Source organism: Agelaius phoeniceus, chromosome 23 (assembly GCF_051311805.1).
Source record: "Agelaius phoeniceus isolate bAgePho1 chromosome 23, bAgePho1.hap1, whole genome shotgun sequence".
NCBI lineage: Eukaryota > Metazoa > Chordata > Aves > Passeriformes > Icteridae > Agelaius > Agelaius phoeniceus.
Window position 1 is genome coordinate 6,456,930 of NC_135287.1, and position 20,083 is coordinate 6,477,012.

At 42.9% G+C, this 20,083-nt stretch overlaps 1 protein-coding gene across 1 annotated transcript in view; it reads right to left on the reverse strand.

The window, feature by feature from the left end:
* CBL (Cbl proto-oncogene) overlaps nucleotides 1-20,083 on the reverse strand; it is a 36,712-nt gene that overhangs the window by 15,884 nt on the left and 745 nt on the right. The window contains exons 2-5 of the mRNA XM_054647511.2: nucleotides 14,280-14,527; nucleotides 3,179-3,325; nucleotides 1,802-1,958; nucleotides 236-357 (exon numbers count right to left, since the gene is read on the reverse strand). Of these exons, the coding sequence (XP_054503486.2) occupies nucleotides 236-357; nucleotides 1,802-1,958; nucleotides 3,179-3,325; nucleotides 14,280-14,527 (674 nt within the window). The remainder of the gene's footprint in view (nucleotides 1-235; nucleotides 358-1,801; nucleotides 1,959-3,178; nucleotides 3,326-14,279; nucleotides 14,528-20,083) is intronic.

Sequence of the window (20,083 nt, forward strand, 5' to 3'; positions counted from 1 at the left end):
AGGTGAAATTAAACCCAGAATCCAGAGTAAGAGAAGCTAACATCCTTAAAACCATTTGTTTCAAATCAACTTTGAAAAGCCCAACAAACAAACAGACTACAGGAGGCTTCCCTGTTTAAAAGCAGCCCAGAAGTGACCACACAAGCTGCAGAAAGGAGCACAGATAATCTGTGTCAGCCCTGCTGCAATCAGTGATGGCAGGCAGACCCTCCCTGCTGGCTGAGCTCCCTCTCACCTGCCAGGTTTGTGAATGAATTTCTGCAGTCTGGCCTTCACCTCGTCATAGGTGAGGAATGCCATATAGCCAGGGTGAGTCACTGCCAGGCTGTTCCAGTTCCTCAGCAAAGATGACCAGGGCTGGGGAATAACCAAAGAAACAAATTAAGCACACACTTCTGGAAAGGGTTAATGTTCCTGAATCAAAGGGTTCTGCAGTCAGAGAAACATGTTTCTGTTCCACCACAAAGCCAGTAGAGAAATGAAAACATTCATTCCCATGCAGCACGTGGCATTTGAGTTTGTCGCTTGTTGGGGATCAAATTATCACCTAAGACAGACCTTAATCAAAACTCCCTTAATAAATACAAAAGGAGAAGTCACTGAGGTCACAGCTTAAGAATAGCCATCAATTGTGCTGCTTCTGCAGAGAGAATGAGTCATTCCCAGACAGGGATAAAGGCAGGAGTTTAATGAGATTATGCAGAGCCCAGGAACCATGACTGCTCTGCTCTCCAATACCGACTTCCTGCATGGCCTGGGGACAGTGGCCTCCCCTCTGTCTCAGTTTCACTGTCTGTAACTTGTGACTGTTCCTCACCAACCCAACCTCACCAGGGTGTGGCAAGGACTGTGGCTGGGCTCAGATCTGAATGAAGAAACCAGCACACACATCTCAAATATTGCTTAAAATGATGCCCCCAAAGTCATAACAACCATTTGAAATCTCACAGTCCTGAGAAAGGCTTGGCTGTGTAAATCTCCCCTGATTTCTCCAAGTTTTTTAACTTGTCTGCAGGAAGGTATCAGCATTCCCTAAGAACTCTGCAACCCCTGGAATTTGCAGCAGCTCTTGACTTGTTCTTTATGAACAACACTTGGAAAAAGTGCTGAATGAGATCAGCTACATTGCAACACCAAACATGGGAATTTTTCATCTAGACATATCTTAATTACAACCCACCCCATCACATGGGAAAAGGCAAGTCAGAGCCAAAGAAGTAAGTGATTGTTCTTGTAAATACCCAATTGTACCATCAGAAGCTGTGTTTTTGAATTTAGCACTATTAGAGACTGTGGGGAAGAATTTCACCTACTGTTAATATCCCTTCAGTGATACAGAGATTCCTCACACACACAGACATGTTCACAACATCCTGGCTGGGGCAGTTCAAAAGATAGGAAACCCAAATTTCCATGCTTGAGCTCCATCCTGAATACCCCCCCTCTCCATGGAAAATAAATCTGACAATAAAGAAAGGGAAGACAGAGTGATGAACTAAGCTTCACATTTCCTGGCTTGCAGAAGCTGTGTCAGAGCTTCAGTCTCAAAGTGACCTTTGAAAGAGAAATCCTGATTCATGGCAGGATGCTGAATGTGCCTGGGTATATTTAGGGATTTTTCTTATTCTACAGCCAGAAATATTACTCACATTTACTGCAATATGGGGTCTTAAGTAATACTCTTGAAGGGATGGAGGGCAAGGCAAGCAAATCCCATACAGCACAAATAATGAGTGTAAAATATTGGCCTGGATAAAGAAGAGCAAAACACCTGAAGTGATTCCCATTGCTCAGTCCTCACCTGGAAGAGTCGTGTGAAGATGTCAAACTCAAACACTGAGATGTAATCATTGCAGGTCAGGTCAATGGTTGATTTGAGAGCCATGGCCTCCAGGCCAGAGCTGATGGGATGCACCTCGTGCAGGGCCTGGCGAAAACTCTTCCAAGGAACAATGGTCCTGGGGAAAGCAGGGAAGGCAAATGGCTGAGCACCACACCATGAACACACCCACACCTTGTCTTTGTCAGCATCCATGTTGTGATAATAGAGGAAAATCAAAAACAGCCACACGAGATTTATTCATGTTACACAAAAAACCAGATTTCTTGGTACTGCAGGAAATCAGCAGCCAAATGAAATTATAGCAATTTTCTCTGCACATGCAAAATTTTGGAATTAGAAGCCCCCCTCTGGTTTCTCTTTTCCCTCTTTCTGCAGTCCTACCATAGCATCACTTGATAATAATTTCACAGTGCTGCAGCTGGCAGAGAAGAAGTTAAGTCTAGATGGTTAAAAAAAAAAGCTGCAACCAACTCTCTAAAGAAGGATTAACTGGAGAAGGAAGATAATCAGAAGCCAAAACACAGGCTCCTGTTTAAAGGAATATTTTCCTTTTTTTAATAAATCAAGTGGCATAGAAACACAGAAAGAAAATGCCTCACTTCAGACAACTGTGCTATTCATGAGTAAATACATTATGGCTTTTTGTTCTGACAGCTACTAATTAAACTCTTTAGGTGAAGTACCTCAGCTCCCTCCGTTTGAAAGCAGTACCCAATCCATTAACTTTAATCCCCAAACATTGCTGTGAACACCTCCATGGTTCATTTAGCCAGTGTTTCATTAGATACAGAAATTAAACCTGACATTTCAGCAGTCTGCACACACAGACTGTTGCATTTCCCTTTCCCCTTCACTCTTAGCAAAGCCATTTTCTACACAGAAATTCAGAGAAGAAGAGAGGTGAGTGAATGATTGGAAAGACTAATTGGAGGGAAGATGAAAAGAATGTAATATTATGGCTTAGCTAAAGAACAACCCATGTTGGGGGCATGGTAACCTTTGGAAGAAGAAAGGATTATTTTGCATAGCTTGTAGAGCTTACTTAAAAGTTAAAGAATTAAATCAAGGAGAGGAAAATTAAAGCCGAATAATCAAGGAAAACACTGGGACAATACAAGAGTCTCCTGGGGAAACTGGGGAAAGATTCATCACTTGACACATTTAAAACCAGACAGGACAAAAACTGGGAAATGTAATGTAGATATGAGCAGTAGGTCTCTCCCATCATTTATTTTAACCTGACAAAGCCCTTCCTGAAGGGCCAAACAGAATTCTTAAAAAATACCAGGTGCAGTTTGCTCCCACACCTGTTTTTAAGCAGAGTTAGGAACTTACTTTTCACCAAAAGCTTTTCTCCAAAATTCTGCAGCATCTGCCTTGGTGATCCGGAACGTGTCCCCCTGGAAGAGGCCACTGGGGAAAATCCCTTTGAGTTCTGCCAGCATGTGGCTGAATATCAGGGACAGTTTGGTCAGGTTCCTCCTGCAAAGGACCACAGAAATTGTTTCTTTTAGGAAAAAAAGAGTTTAGCATTCCAAGTAAAGCAGATTCAGCATTTATTGCAATTCAAGAATGATCCCAGCATGCAAAATTCTGATCTGGGGCTCTCCTTCAAGTGTTTCCCCAGCAAACATCCAAAACATGGGAACTACCAGAAAGGTCTGTGTTTCTCAAGACATTTTCCACAATGACAAAATCTGTATAATCTCTTTTAGGTGGGCAGGCAAAAATCCTCCCATGGAGAAACACATTCACAGAAAATGTGCAAAACCAATACTCAGACCTCACCTACCAAATATTGAAGACAAAAACTCATCAGGTTTGGGTCTGAAAATCCCTTTTGAGAGCACATAAAACTATTCCTACCCCAGACAATGGAAGCTGAATGTCTCTGCAGGTCTCCAGAGGCTCCCAACACAATAGATTTGCTCAGGGAATCTCTATTTGATCCTAACAGGCCCAAGCTCCCAAGGGAATGCAAAAACACCTGCAGGTTTTTCCTAAAAAGGTCACAACTTACACACAAAAGCTCTCAAACATTGTGTTTAATTATCCAATTTGAATTACAGCTGGGACCTCAAGTCCCTTCCCTGCCTGGTGCCACTGAGACATCAGGAGTGCTCTATCCCACAGGAAATGCCCTTTTTTAAGCTGGAGAAGAGAATAGATATTTTCTGCTATTCTATTCACCACAGACACCTCTCTCTCACTCCTTTATCCAAATAAATATTCTGAATATTCTCCTCCACTCCACTGCTAGGACAAGTTCCTGAAAAGACACAGGGATATTTCTAGGCCAGAGGGTTTTTTCTCACCCCCACATCATGTGCTTGAAGGTAAAAGAAGGAACTGGCATCATGTGGGGAAGAACAACTTGTGAGCAGTGCCCAGCACACCAGAGCTGCTCAGAAACCACCCAGGCATGGCACAGACTCACTTATGGCACTGATTATTGAAATATTGAACCACACAGCGAGGGAACATCCCCAGCCACATTGGATTCTCTTCTTTTCCCATCTTTCTCCCTGAGTTTGCTGCTGTTGCAGAACATTTGTGTTTGGCAGCAAACTCCACTGTCCCAGGCTCCAGCCTTTCACCAGTTGCTGGTGCTCTGGTTGGATTGGTTCCTGTTCACTTCATCTTGGACATTTTTCAGATACCAGTTGCTCCAAACATGATATTGCCACTTGAAGGACTTATCCTGTAAATGTGCCTGATTGCAGAACTGACCTCCAGCCTTCCCACAAAAATTCCCTGGGCATTTGGGACATTTCCCATATTTTCCCAGAGTCCAGACTCAACTGGAAGTGACCATATTGCTTGACATATATTCTAGTATTTCCTCAGCCCCTCATGAGCCCTTTCCCTATACCCTGACAGTCTGGGTAGATTAGAAGGGCCCAAAACTCTAAATTTTCTCTGACAGCAGTTCTTTCTCACCCTTCTTTATTCAGCTACATATTCATTTGTGTGCAGCAATGAAAGCTGCTCAAAGTGTTTATGGAAAACACCAGCTACACAAAGAATTCTGGTTTTTTGTCATTTCAAACGTGTCCAACAACAGCAGGTGCTTGGGATTAACACAAGGAAAAGCCCCCAGCTGCTCTTCCCCGAGCTGCCCCATTCCCCAGCTGTCTCTGGATGTGTCACACACTCAAACTGGGTATTTTGAAGCAGTTTTACAGTCTGGGTTTGGCATGTTAAGTAATTCAAAGCTGTGTATTTCTCCTTGCACTTCTGGGGAAGGCTCGGATTCTGAGCTTGTGGTAAGGGGAAAATGATTTAACTGTAAATTCCCACCCCAGGTCCCTCCCATGGAGATTCCCACCATGTCCCTGCAATGCCTTTTTCTGAGAAATATTAGAAAAATTGCAAATCAGAGGTGTGGAATTCTGAAAGCACTCACTCATAAAAAGGCAAAAAAAAATAAAAGAGGACAGTTTGTGTTTGTGCAAAAAGAAAAAGCAAACACCAGGCTGTTATCAATCATTTAATCTACAACCCAAGCAAAAAATTATGGGCTTTTTTTTTTACTGAGTTTATAAAAATAGAGGCTTTAATAAACTTGCTAATGATTTTGTACTCTCCTATTGCTGCCCAGAACAATGTGGGGAAATTTGTGTATGACAGAAAAGCACTTTGATGCATTTCTGACCCTGAACAAGTGCATGGTTTAAACAAAACACTGCAAGAAGCCAGGGAATATTCCTGGGCCCAGCTGTTTATCTCTTCTGCCTCAGCTGAGCTCCAGGAAGTGCTTGCACTCAGCTGAGCACATCAGTTAATGAGAGAAATAAGAACTTCCTCAGGCTTAAGGATGGATAAACAAACGGTTTTACACACACACATTGAAGGACTTGGTTTCCAAAACCAGCTGAACATTTTAAATTCTCAAGGTTATCATATTTTTTATAAATATCCAGCTATATTGTGAGTAAATAACAGGAAAAACCACAGGAAGTGAACATCAAGAGCAGCAAATTGCAGAATAGTTTGTGTTACTGACTCTTACATACAGCAAATAGTTACCAGTCCTGGGCTAAATATTTCCTTTATTTTAACAATTTACATATTTGTAAATTTATACAGATCAAATAAACACTTTCAATTCTAGAGAATATTTTTATTGGCATGTCAAAGCTTACTGATGATTGTGCTTTATTTTTAGTAACAGCAGAACTGTCCTTATTGCTATTGCTTCAACTAAGCAGATGTGAATGTACTCTCAGAAAAAGGGGCACATATTCAAAGAACATTTATGGCTCTTAGACTGGAGATTGCCAAACAGCTTTGGCCACAGACCTCCAGCAATGTCCCACTTTTTAAAATTTTACCTCAACACAGTAATGCACAGAAAACTGTCAGCGAGGGCTCCACCAGAGACAAGTTATGAGTTAAAGAACTAAATCTTACAAGCTAAAATTAAATCTTACAAGTTAAAATTAAATCCTACAAGAATTAATTAAAATTAAACCTCACAAGTTCAAGACTGAAATGCCAAGCCCAGTTTGGGAAGAGCTGAGTGCAGCACCTAAATCCTGCTGCTGTGGAATTTAAACACCTGCCACCCAAGCAGTGCTGAAAACGTTACCCAGGGACCTCAGGCCACATCAGAGCTGTCCCCAGAGTGTGCAGACAGCTGCAGGAACACCTGGGCCAGCTTCAAAGAGCCAGAGCTGACTCTGTTGTGTGCTCACAGCACCAGCTGAGGTGGGATTTCACAGCCCCGAGTGCTTTCACACGTACGTGCAAAGCTCTCGGTTTATTATGGTTGGAAATAACGAATCAACATGTGAAAACGTCAAAAGATAAATATTTTTTCCACTGTGTACAGTAGCCAAGTGTTTCACACATGGTGAGGAACACCTGCAGCTGGAGCACGGAGGGATCAGTGCCTGTGCACAGGGAGTGAGCTGGGAATTGGCTGTGGAACCAGCCAGGCTCAGCTCCAGAGCCTGCTCAGCTCAGCCCCTGCTGCCCAACCCCAGCACCCACCGGGCTCTGAACTTTGGGGAACCAAAACCAGCATGAAGCAAGAGTGTTCCTTCAGTTACCCCATGCCCACGGACAGGTTCCCCCTCCTTCCTGCCCTGAGCCCCTCTGCTGTGGTTCTGCTCTTCCTTCCTGCCCCAGGACGGGTTTGGGTTTGCTCCACACGTTGCTGTGGGCTCCAGGAGGCTGAGCAGAAACTTCCAGCTGCAAACTGAGCTGGGGGTTCTGGTGGTGCTGTCTCCCTCCCCCAGACCCTCAGCAGATTTTTCTTTCCCAGTTTCCTGTATGGGCTCCATCTTGGAAAGCCATGAAAGGTTTGGTTTAATCAGGGATGTGTCTCTCAGCCACGTTGACACAATTAGTTAAATTAATTAATGTGCTTTGTGACTAAATGCCTTTTCCCCTCAAGGCAATGTTAACGTGGCACAACCATTTCTGCCACTGCCAGCTACGATTTTTTCATTTTCTTCCAGTATTTCCTGCCTCCTTCAGAGGCACCCAGCTGACACAATATAATTTAGCTCCTCACACGTAGCAAGGATCAGCTCCACAGGCTGATTTAGTCACAATATTGTGCTCACATGCCATCATTTGACGTGCACACGCTGTCATGTCTGTAAAGCTCATTCTGCTGAAGGCATGTTACAAACACAGAGGAATTATGAGCTGTAGTACAAGAAACCAACCTCAAAATGCTTCACTTCTCTGTAATTACTGTCCTCATTTCTTACTTTTACACTCTTACCACCAGATTCAGTTCAGGTGACACAGTTAGCATCCACAGGATAAAGTGCAAGCTCCACTACTTATGAAAACATCAACCACAAACCCACAGTTTTTTTCCTATAACTACATCTTACAATTTTATACTTGAAGAGCTAAAAAAAAAAAGAAAAAAATTTAAAAAAAATCCAAACAGCTCTTTTAACGACTCCAACAAGTAAAATGGTAAAATGCACCTTTCAGAAACCACAAAGATGTGAGGTTCTCATGTCACAGGGGCTTTCAGATGCACCAGCAGTTTGATTTCAGCAGAGATTTTGATATGCCTGGCTTCAAAAAGAAGAATTGTGTGATGCTGTGCTCCCAGCCAAGCCAGGAGTTTTCTGTGTGCTGGTGCTCACAGAAGCAGTGAGTGGAAATGCTCGAGGTGATCCCAAGCTGTCTTTTGTAACCCCGAGGCAGCTCAGGCTCCTCTGATCAGGGTAAAAATAGAAACAGCGGAACTACTTTCAACAAAACTTGCAACACAGGAAGTGAATGAAATTCCACTTAACTATTGCTGGCTCAACAGAAGGCACCTTACAGAGCCAGGCTCTGTAACATTCACAGGATTTCCTCAGAGTAACTAAAAGAATGGATTAACATTACATTTATTACTTGTTCTATAGGATTTTTCACCATCAGCTCCTCCTTTTTCCGTGCTTTAGGTATTACAGGGCAGTTTCCTTAGGCTCTGCTGAACCCTGGCACTTTTCAGGTCACATAAATATATTTTAACACCTTGAGTTCTGTGAGCAGAGCCTGCCCCTCACTTCAAAAGGTAACACAAAACACAAAAACCACCCAAAACCATCATATATTCCTATCAGTATGGCTGTGACTGATGGGAAGCAGAAAGAACACCAGGCCACTGTGCTGACCACAAGGACCAAACCCACTGACCTTTAAAGGATCTGGAATTATTCTTTTTGGCACAAGTGTTGGTGTTACGTTATTTTTTCGCTGTTAAGAAGCTAAAAATCCACCTCTAAAATTTAAATTTTAGAGATTATGCTTTAAAGAGAGGAATACATTTGGTATTATTAACAGCCTTTAAAGAGTTCAGCACATATTCAGAGGACTGAGAAGCTAAAGGATAAAACTCTCACTTAGGTAACAGATTCATTTATTTTACCAGATTCAGGGGATTACACAACAAGCTTACTGCTCAGGACACTTCTCATTATACCTAATTTTGGGCTCTCTGCACTGGAATAAAAATTTGTATTTCAGGGGCTATTTGCAGTAGTTAAAGAGAAAAACAGAGCCCAAAAGCCCTGACTCCAAATCAAGGAACATCCCATATTTCATGATTCATTTTCACCATCTCAAAACTGGATACCAAGTGGGATTGTCAAGGAGCTGGGGCAGGTTCAGAGTAGATATTTAAAATATCTTTGTTCTAAGGAAAAATATTCTTTATTTCAGGGTGGGCAGGCCCTGGCTCAGCTGCCATCCCTGGGAGTGCCCAAGGAACAACCTGGGACAGTGGGAGGTGTTCCTGCCTATGGCAGGGGGTGGGATGGGCTAAAATCCAACCCCAGAAATCCCAAATGTGGCATCCCAGCCCTCAGCACCCCAGCCAAGCAGATTCAGGGGATTACACAACAAACCTACTACTCAGGACACTTCTCATTCTGCCTAAATTTGGGCTCTCTGCACTGGAATAAAAATTTGTATTTCAAGGGCTATTTGCAGTAGTTAAAGAGAAAAACAGCACAAAAACCCTGACTCCAAATCAAGGAACATCCCATATTTCATGATTCATTTTCACCATCTCAAAACTGGATATCAAGTGGTATCAGGACAAGGAGCTAGGGCAGGTTCAGAGTAGATATTTAAAATATCTTTGTTCTAAGGAAAAATATTCTTTATTTCAGGGTGGGCAGGCCCTGGCTCAGCTGCCATCCCTGGGAGTGCCCAAGGAACAACCTGGGACAGTGGGAGGTGTTCCTGCCTATGGCAGGGGGTGGGATGGGCTAAAATCCAACCCCAGAAATCCCAAATGTGGCATCCCAGCCCTCAGCACCCCTGCCAAGCCCCCAATGGACACGGTACAGCTGCCAAGTAGCAGCAGCAGCAGCAGATTTTTGCCAGCATGGAGAAATCCATCACATTTCCAATGATAATTACTACAAATGAACCAATGCTTGTAATTCCACCCACAACAGTGAGTCCACAGCCTCCCATAAAACTCTCCAGTTTTATAGGCTCGGAGAGGAAAGAAGAATGAAAATCTTCCTTCCTTATTATGCAATCATCTGAAATCTTGCATTTGTCCACAAATTGATTTTCAAGACGGTTGGTCCAATTTTAGACAGAAAGAAAAGTAGAATGAATGCAAGCTTAAGCCAATTATGCTAAGTGTTACTTAAGTTCCAAAACTATCACCTAAACTGCAATTTAAAACCAAATTAGAAAGAAATAATTCACATTCCTCCCCTCCAACAACATTTGCATGATAATGAATTTCTTCTTGGGTAATAAGCAGTTAGTTAGTGTTCATATGCTGGAGCCTGGCAAGGAAACCTTTCTTGTGGGCAGCTTTGGAGCCTGTTCTTTTCTTTAAGATGTTCTAATTTAAATGCAGATGTAGACTTCACACTAGTGGGTTTTGTTTAAAAAAAAAAAAAAAAAAAAAGTGCTGCAGTATTAGAAGGAAGTGACAGAAAGAGGACTCACACACACCATTTTGAGCTCCACATTTTGCACTGTCTCCTTTTCCCTGGGCAGGAATGTGTGCAAGAGGTCTCAAAGATGAGATTAGAGCCCCAGCCCCCCTCGTCCCAGAGGGTTTTCTGGTTCAGGGTTTAACACAAGTGTTTTCCAACTTTTTCCTCTTTAAATTCCAACCTTTTCCTTTTTTTTTTTTTTATTTCTCCAAGTCATTCTTCATGCATTTCCTTCCCCTTCAGAGATATTCATGGTCATTTCCAGGAGACATTAAACACTGGTAGCTTTTTCCTGTGTAAATTAGTGAGTCTTAACATTGGAGCTGGAGAAGAATATGAAATCCTGCTGAGCCAGCATCCCCTAAGCTCTTGTCAGAAGAACAATTAAACATGGACCAGCTTCCCAAAGCTTTTTTTCACCTCCATGCTCCATGGAAAAAGTTTATTGTATTCCCTGCTTAACCCCATTTTCTTTACAGATATATTTCTATTTTAACTGGCTTTGTTAACAATTTGTTTCCCACAGCTGAACTAGAAAAATATCTTGTGCCACTCCTTAAACATCCAGTCCATATCCTGAGAAATTTTTTCTCCTCACTCACCCTGCAGCTTCCATAGCTGTGTTCTAATGTGGAAACATTTGCAGTGCTCTGATTTTATTTAGAAAATAACCTCTCTGAATTTTCCCTCCTTATAGACTAGTTTAACATAATTAGTAAATTTGATTCTTTGGTGAAAAATGGACTCTTCAGCCTAATTAATCCTTTCCCAAGGAACAGACAATTCCTCTACCTGTCTCCTGATCAACAAGCTATTTTTCACTCCTGCCATGTCAAGTATAATCTATTTACACAACTGCAAAACCACTGCTGCAAGAAGTAATTTATGTAGTGTGGAAAGCTGACAAATTGCAGCTCTTCTGTGCAAGCAAGAGGGCTGAGAAGTAAAAGCTTCCTGCAATGGAAACAGAAAAAAAAAATAGTCCAGCAAACCCACCAAGCTTCTAAATGAAACTGAAATGGAGACCTGAGGCAGGTTCAGCATGTTCAGAGTAAGAACAGCACTGCCAAGCAGTGCAACCATCACATTGCAGGGGAAAATGTTTATTTCATCTTTTTGTTGCTATTAAAAAGGAAACTGAGGAAGTTCCCAATAGAGAAGTCACTTATTTACCACTGAATCTATAAATAAAAGGAAGCAGCATCTCTGGAAATGTGCTCAACCCTCAGAATTTCGAATTACTGCACACAGCCAACAAATCATTGGATCTTTTGCCTTTACCTTATTACAAGCGTACAACAAAATACCCACAATTATTAACTACAAACACTACTTGTTTCCAAGCCTGCAGATGTTACTTTTAGCTATCAAAACTCAGAGGAGCAACACAGTATCTCTAATAAAAACCCCAAAGTTACCAAGTTGCATTTGATCTACCGGCTAAAATTCACTTTTAAACAGTAGCCAGAAGTTACTGCTCCTACCTATCAGTCAGGAAATGCACACAGAGCTTTAAAAGCACCCTCAGCAGCATGAATTTTTAAACAGACATGGAAGTGAGCTAAAGCAGAATTTAAATAGCATCCTGAAAGCTCTCCTAACAGAACAAGTGAGCTCTCCTGACAAAAATCACAGCGTGAGTTGAAGGCAGGAGAGGTACAAGCATGGTTAATTTATATATTTCTAGTCTGAACCACTGTACACCGACACCACAGAGCCACAGAGACCTCCCAAATGTCTGAGGGGAAGTACACAAAGAGCAAGTTGGAAATAACAGGAATAGGGGGGGATGCTCAAGTGCTCAGGGCAGTTCTGATCCTACTCCAGTCATTTTTCAGGACTGGGCTGGAGGAGCAAACTGCACCTTTCACACTGCTTATGCAGATGTCAAAATTGTGCCTTTTGCTCTACACCAGGAGCCATTTGGGGGAGAAAATAAGGTCATACACAACAGGAAGCAAAATGAATGCAAAGTCTGGAAGAGAGGAGGGAAAAAGCTTCAAGAACAACAGGGACAAAAAAGTCAGAAAAGTCAAAACAACACATTTAACTTTTAAAGTCCTGTTCTGAAAACACTGCAGACTAATGGCCACAAACCTGCATGAGATCAAGAGCAAACTAGATTTTAAATATATATATATATATATATATATATATATATATATATATATAATAATTAAAACATATATTTATATTTATATATTTATATATTTATATATTTTTATATTTATATATACATATACATATATATATATATACACACATATACCCACTGCCATGAGTACATTCCCAGTGAATACCAGATTCAGGTTCTATTTGTTTGCTTTACAGACTGCTAACCACCTTCCAGAAAGCTTCTCCCACACTTGAAGTGTTTGAATTTATTAGTGTATTAATAAATTATTATTAATTTTGAATGTATTGATTCTAACTAAAAAAGATTAGTATTTTTCTTCAGCTCCTAGCAAGGTGAGAAAATTTCAGTTTCTTCCCTTTAGATTAGTATATATATTTGATATCTATAGGTATAGATATAAATTTCTGCATTTATAGTATACATATTTTATATCTATGGGTGCATTTATAGCAGGAATTAATTTAATTTAATTAACAAATTAAATTAATTTAATTTAATTAACAAATAGAAGTATTGGGTTCCAAGAGCTCCCACAACCATGGAATCTGGCACTGGCCATGCAGCATTTAACAGAATCCCCTAAACCAAAATCCTCATTCTTTGTGTAGGTATCTCTTGAGCTGGTACACAAATCACAGGCACTGGCTGCTCTGCTCTTGTCCTTTTTTGTGGCAAATTAAAGAATTGAGAATGTTCCCAAGCTCAGCACAAGGAAAAGGCTCTCTGGTGTTACCCCTCTAGGAGCAAACAGCCACTGCTGCTTCCTGGGCTGTGCAGAAGCAGAGGAAGATGCCATGAGAGTGGCCAGGATGTGATGCTGTTTTAATGCTTGTGCTTAACACGAGTCTCCCCACAGTTCCTTCCCTGCTAAAGCTGTTTATTCATAAATGGGACAATTAGCAATTCCCCCAGGACTCCTGTGCCTGCTGTGAGAACAGCAGCCTCTGCTGCAGCCCTGACATTCCCATCTATCAATCTGGATTTCCCCTGCTCCCTCCAGTCAATTAGTTGGATTACAAACCAACTAGGATGATTAACCCCCTGGAATTACTTCTCTTTGCTCCTCTCTGAAAAACCAAGGCACTGGAGGTGGGATTTTGGATTCATGACTGACACAGCCACCATTTACCCATCAGATGCTCCAGATTGATGACAGATCACAATACACACACAGTTAACAGCACTCCAGAAAGAAACTTCCATTTCTTAACCCATTCTTCAACACAGGCAGCAGCAAGGCAAGCAGCACCAGCAATGCCTTCTGGAGCCACTGTCACAGCCTTTGCTTGGAGCTCAATATCATGGAATATGCTCCACAGAGTTCAATATTAAACCAGAAACATGTGCCAACACTTCTCCCCCCTCCAGTACTTCCAGGCTGTTGCCAGGCCGTTAACCACATTCTCCCCAGGGCAATTATGTTCAGCCACTGGGTGGTTTTCACATTTTTTCCACCTTTTTTTTTTTTTTTGAAATTCAACATCTACTCCAAAAACCTGAAATGAGTTTAGTGTTACAAATGTATGCCTCAGATATCTCTCCTGTTAGACCTTGCACAAATGTGTAAGGTTCATCTTTCCCAGAGCTTTACTCTACTCTTCATTCACTTTGTCTTTCCTTTTCTTAAAGCTGGATGAGGAAACACCTTCTAGGTACATTAAGTTCATACTATTTTGCTCAAGAGAACCTTATATTCAGTTTCTACCTCCACCTATCCCTTTTTTAATGCTGTTCAACTTGAAGATGCCCCTTGACCTCAGCTATGCCTTTGTACAAAATGAAAGACGAGCTGACAACAGATCTGCCTTAAACACAAAGCTTCCAACGCATTTAATTCCTCCAATAAACACCTGAACCCCTTTCTCTCCATTACCTAGGCTGGGAGTTCTCCTCGTACATCCTTTCCTTGCCCTCCTTGAAGAGGCTGATGGTCTGCTTGGTTTTTTTCATCAGGTTCTCCATGAAGACCCTGAAGTACTCGTTCTCGCCCAGGGTCTCCATCTTGCCCTCGTAGCGGGACAGGATGGTGCGCAGGTGCTGGTAGGTGTCAGGCAGCAGGTCCAGGATGTAGGGAGGGCTGTTCTTCAGGGCCAGCTTGGGGTTTTGGCACAGACGTACCACCTGAGGGATTGGAGAAAGCAGCTCTGTGAAAACTCCAGGAGAGGTGCAGGATCAGGGGTCAAACACAACTCACAAACTCATCTGCTGCAACAAATCGCATTTGTGGGACAAGTCCAGATGGAACCACAGAATCCCAGAATCACTGAGGCTGGAAAAAACCTCAGAGATCGAGTTCAACCTGGTCCCCACCTCACCAATCCAACCAGAGCACCCACATCTGGCATTCCTTGGATACCACCTCCTTGGGCAGTCCCTTCTAAAGCCTGACCATCCTTTCCATGGAGAAATTCCTCCTGATGTCCCACCTGAACCTTCCCTGGTGCAGCTTGAGGTCCTTTCCTCTCATCCTGGGAGCAGAGCCCAACCCCCAGCTCACCAGAACTTTCAGGGAGTTCTAGAGTGATCAGGTCTCCCCTGAGCCTCCTTTTCTCCAGATACTGAGCCCAGCCACCATAAAAGAATGCAATTTCTGGGCTGAAGTGCATGTGGACTGATGAAACTCATGATAATAAATTTATGTGACAGGGGAGGGGAAAGGAAGCCACTTCACCATCCGCCATAGCCAAATGTTTCCATTATCTAAACTCAGAGAATTAAAGGGAGAGTTAATGGCAAAGCAGCCACTTGAAAAAACTAAGTAGTGAACTTTCAGTTCTAGAAAGGGCTGGAGTTAGAGTTGTGAGGTCAGTTGTGGATCAAGTTTACAAGGTAAGAAGCAGCAGTCTGACACTTCTGTATTCTGTGATTTCCAGCAAACCTGAGCACAAAATGTAGCTACACTTTGCTAAAGTTTTTCACTATAATGAATATTGTCTGGCTGCTTAACACCCTGCATATAAATGAGGTCTAAACTCATGTCACTGAGGAAATTACAGATATCAAACAGTGCAGAATGCAGAACTTAAGTAAAGTGGATAAGAAAAAGCAAAAGAACAGTTTAACATCCTTTTGCAGCATCTCATTTCCACAAAACCTTGTGAAACCTTCAAGAGGAATTGAGCAGTTCCGTACAGTGCAGGCCTAAATACCTACTTCCCTTAAATATAGATGGTAAACAGAGTCATTCCTTCTGAAACACTGCTTTAGCTTTTCACTTTGCCATTTAGGGTAAGTGCAAAAAGCAACCTTGTGAAGTGACACCTCCAATTTTATCTGACTTACAGCAGTGCCTGTACCAAGAGCTGACCTGAGAAAGGTTCAATTTCAGCCAAGAGAAAGGCACACAGTGTATCAAAACTCCAACCAGAAAAATCAGACTGCTGGCAAAAAAAAATAAACACCTAAAAAAGCCTCTGCAAGAATACATGGGAAAAACAAACCACTAAAACTTTCCCTCCATTTTGAGGAGGCTGCCAAGGCCTTAAGATAAAGAGATGGATGGCCAGACAGCTGATTTAGTCAATTGATGCTGATGCCTCAACTGCTGCTTCCTTGGAGCCTGTGAACATTGTACACTGAACCATATCAACAAATTGAGTCAACACATTTGTCCCCTGAAAAAAAAAAAAAATAGTTCCACTACGAGCATGAATAGGTTCTAAATCTGCTCCTCAGACCCAGCTGAGCTGTGCTCTGGGCAGCAAAACCTTTTCAGCAGAAATTGTTTATTATACAGTGGGTTTAAAACGTTAACAAACACAGTCAGCTCAGAGGAGGAAGCCACATGAAGCAAGCAGAGCCTGCACTTCCCTCAGCCTGCTGGAAATAGAGAACAATTTGGCTGTTACACTTTGAAATTACCCAGCTATGGGAGCAGCAGACCTGCTGCATTTCAGACTTTGATATCAATCAAAACAATTCCCCCACAGCAGCAGAGAGTTCTGCAAACTGCTCACTCTCAGAGCCCCTGTAAAATGCTTCCCAAGAAGTAAATACCTCAAACAGTTAACAGAAAGGTCAAAACTGCTGGGATTTTATTATCAAATCAGCTTCTTTATTTACCAAGCAGACTAAAATGAGCTAAGATGAGCAGTTAAACAAAACTGCATAACTAAGAACTGCTGCCTCATGAGCAAACTTGGGGTTCTTACAACACAGCAGCAACAAAAGCATTTTGTGGCATTTTCCTTGTTTCTCTACGTGTGCACTTGCAGCATCATGACAACATCCAAAGGAATGTTCCCAGCCCTGGGAACAGCTGCCCCTCAGCAGCCTTCCACAGGGACCAGCAACGTGGAAGGAAATTGAGCAAAAAGCAGAAAAATATTTTTTTGTTTAGGTGTGATGGCAACGAACAGAAGCAATCCATGGTTTTAAATTATCATCCAAAATTTGCCTGGCTCGTGTTGTGTTCTCTGAGGAACAAACCATTTAGGGAGATATTTTTGGGTTTTCAGACACAGCAATAAAGCTCAGCATGAAGAGAGGTAGGCCTGTGAAGAACCTGAAAATTGACTTCACCCATTTCCATTTTCCAAATGCAAGTCGAAAATCAATTCCCCAACTGAGCTTTGAGGAAAGAATCTGTTATGTACTCATTCTAGGAAAAATAATCTCATCTACATCTTTGAGGCCTGGAATTGAATCTTTCCCCTCAACAATCTGCAGCTTGCCTTGACTAATTCTGGATTTAAGAGTCCCAAGCCTGACGAGCATCCAGGGGCTACTCCCAGGTAAGATTTCCCCTCCCAGGGCAGTTCTGAAAACTCATTTTTTCCTTCCTTTAGCAGCTGAACAGCTAACTGCACTGAGATCCAGTGCATTCCAGTGCAAGCCAACAGCAAAACAAAACCTATTCAAACATCTCTTATCTCTTGCTAGATTTGTGCTTGGCCTTTCTTCCCCCCACAATGAAGGTGACCTTCAGTGGCACTTCTCTATATCAGTTCTAGGGACTGAATGGTATCAGGAAACCCTTTAGGGAAGCTTTATCTCAAAGCTCCTCTTCCTCCTCTGTGCCTTCCCACATTTATTCCACTCTGCTCCATCCCAAGCAGCTCATGACTAACCCACCTATTCCTCAAATACCACCCACAGCAGTGAACTCCAGCCAGGGGGCTGCATTTCATCTCTGCTCTGCAGAGAAATGCAGAAATATCACCTCGTTCAGCTGAAGGGGAACATCCAACGGGGTGGGAAGGGCTATTTTATGTCCAGGCTCTGTGTGACCACGTGTAGCTGTGGGAGGAATGGCACTGACAAAAAAATTAGGGCTTCAAATGAAAGAATCTGAAAGACATAAATATGTCAGGCAGCCTAAGGAGAGCATTACAGGGAAAATATTTGGACAAGAATCAACTTGCATAGGAAATTCATCAGTCACATCCCAAAGCAGAGATGCACGAATGCTTTGACAACAGCAGCTAATTATGCAGACTAACAAATGAGGTCGTGAGTGTAGTGTACCCACACAGACACAGCACGCAGCTCTGAGAGGCAAAAACATCATCTATTCAACATGCACACAAGCAGGTTTTTATCTGCACCTGGAATTTCATGTTCCTGGCCCAGAAACCTAACCCATTCTCAACACCTTCCATTCATTTAGCACTCCTCACCAGGAGTTTCTCTGGGCTTTTGCTACACTGCTAAAGAGATTTTAATTCAGATGTGCTCTTTGAGTGTGCATAAGTACAGCTGAAATCTAACTGAAATCTGAAAGGCTTTTCAGAGCCAGATCTCTCCTTTTGTACAAATCAGACTGAACAAGACTTCAAGCCTGAGAGCTTCTGGATGCTGCCTGTGAGTAAACCTGGAGTCAAAAGAGGTTGATGTAACTTGTGACAAATACAGCAGCAGCCCTGGCTTTTCTGTCAGTGGAGAGAGAACACACCCAACCTGCTACAAAGACCTAAAGCTGTGAAATTCCCCCCCAAAAAAACATCCTGCTCCATTTTAAAATGCCACAATAATCAGCTTTTTTTCAGGCTAATCTTTTCCTTTGAGCAGAGCAGGTTATGAGCTCAAACACAAGTTGCCATCTATATCTACACATTCTATAGATGAAAATAAGCATTCTTACAGCTTACACTTATTTAGGGTCCTGTTTCCATGCCCAAGCTGCCTTTCCTACATCAGCACTTGTGCTTGGCCCTCAGAGTCTGTAACAGAGCCAATGGCACCTCTCAAAAGGGTTTTTTTCCTCTGGCCCAGTCTCTGTAGGTGATCAAAGCTCATCACAGGCACAGCAAGGCACAACCATAAACCCTGCCTTCTGTTGAGCCAGCCAACACAGAGTGATTTCTTGGCAGGAACAGAATTTAATACTCCTTTAAAGAAGTCATTTGCTCTGCCTGCTTTTAGCACTTACTGCAGGAGGTTCAGACACTGCATGGATAAACAATGCAGGGGAAAGAGAAGGAAAATGCACAAGCCTGAGGGGCAATTGGATGAGGGATGCCCAAAATCCCTGCCTGCTCTGCTCCCAGAGGGGAAGGAGGTGGCCAGGTGACAGTCCCCAAGGCCTGGGGGCAACTTGGGTGATGCTCTTACTCTACACCACTTGTAGGGCCCTAAACTCAGTGTCATAAATGCACTGCACATTTCAGACTGCAGCATGCCAAGCCTAGCCTTGATTTCAGGGCTGAATAGTAATTATCAATGAAAATTCCACCAAAATGTTCGATTTTTATGTTGTGCCTACTTCTGTGCGCCTGCTTTCACTCACTTGATCGTTCCCTGACAACCCCCCAGCGTTTCTGGAAACCCTGGACTGACCAGCACACCTAGGCAGGCCAGTAAATCAAATATCCCATCACACCAACAGGCCAAAAGGTCTGGTGTCCTGCCCCCGGCAAGAGCCATTTCCTGGCATTTGAAAAGGAGGAGGAGGAGGAGTGGAGAGTCTTAATGACCCCAGAGAGCCCCTCCTAAAGGTGTGGGGCTGGAAGAAGGCCTTTCCAGCTCCCACGCCACAAGTTTTTCTTGTTAAACACCACTTGATACTTTATCTTCCTCTAACTACTTATTGCACAAGGGTTTATTCAGGCTTTTACAGTTTTTCCTCAGTTTTAAGGAAAAGGTTTTGCCCTGAGTGCAGCAACACATTCCTGTTCATTCCAAAAGTGAATAACCTGGCCTGCCACAAAGCTTCACCATCCACTACCCACACACCAGGCTCTATTTGCTTCCAAGGAGCAAACCCTGGACTTCTTCCTTGTCCTGCTGCTGTCACCACCTGCAGCTCCCCACCAGCCCCTACCTCTTCCCAGCACCACCAGTGCCCAGCCCAGCACCTACAGGACTGGAATTATCTATACATGCATATGATTAATACAGAAATCACAGAAAATCCTGGCTTGGAAGGGACCCATCATCCAGTGCAACTCCTGGCCCTGCACAGGACACCCCAACAATCCCTGTGTCCAAATGCTGAGCTCTGGCAGCCCTTAGGGCTGTGACCATTGCCCTGGGGAAGCATCCCAGATCCTCTCAGGCAGCTCCAAATCCTCCATTCCAAAGTGCCCCCTCTTCCTCCACCTTGTTCTTTGCAGAGCTGCTGATCTCCCTCCACGCCTTCCCATCCTGGCATCCCATTCCAGGGCTGCCTCTCCTCCATGGCTCACCTCTCCACCAGGTTCCACATGGAATCACAGGAAGGTTGGGGTTGGAAGGACC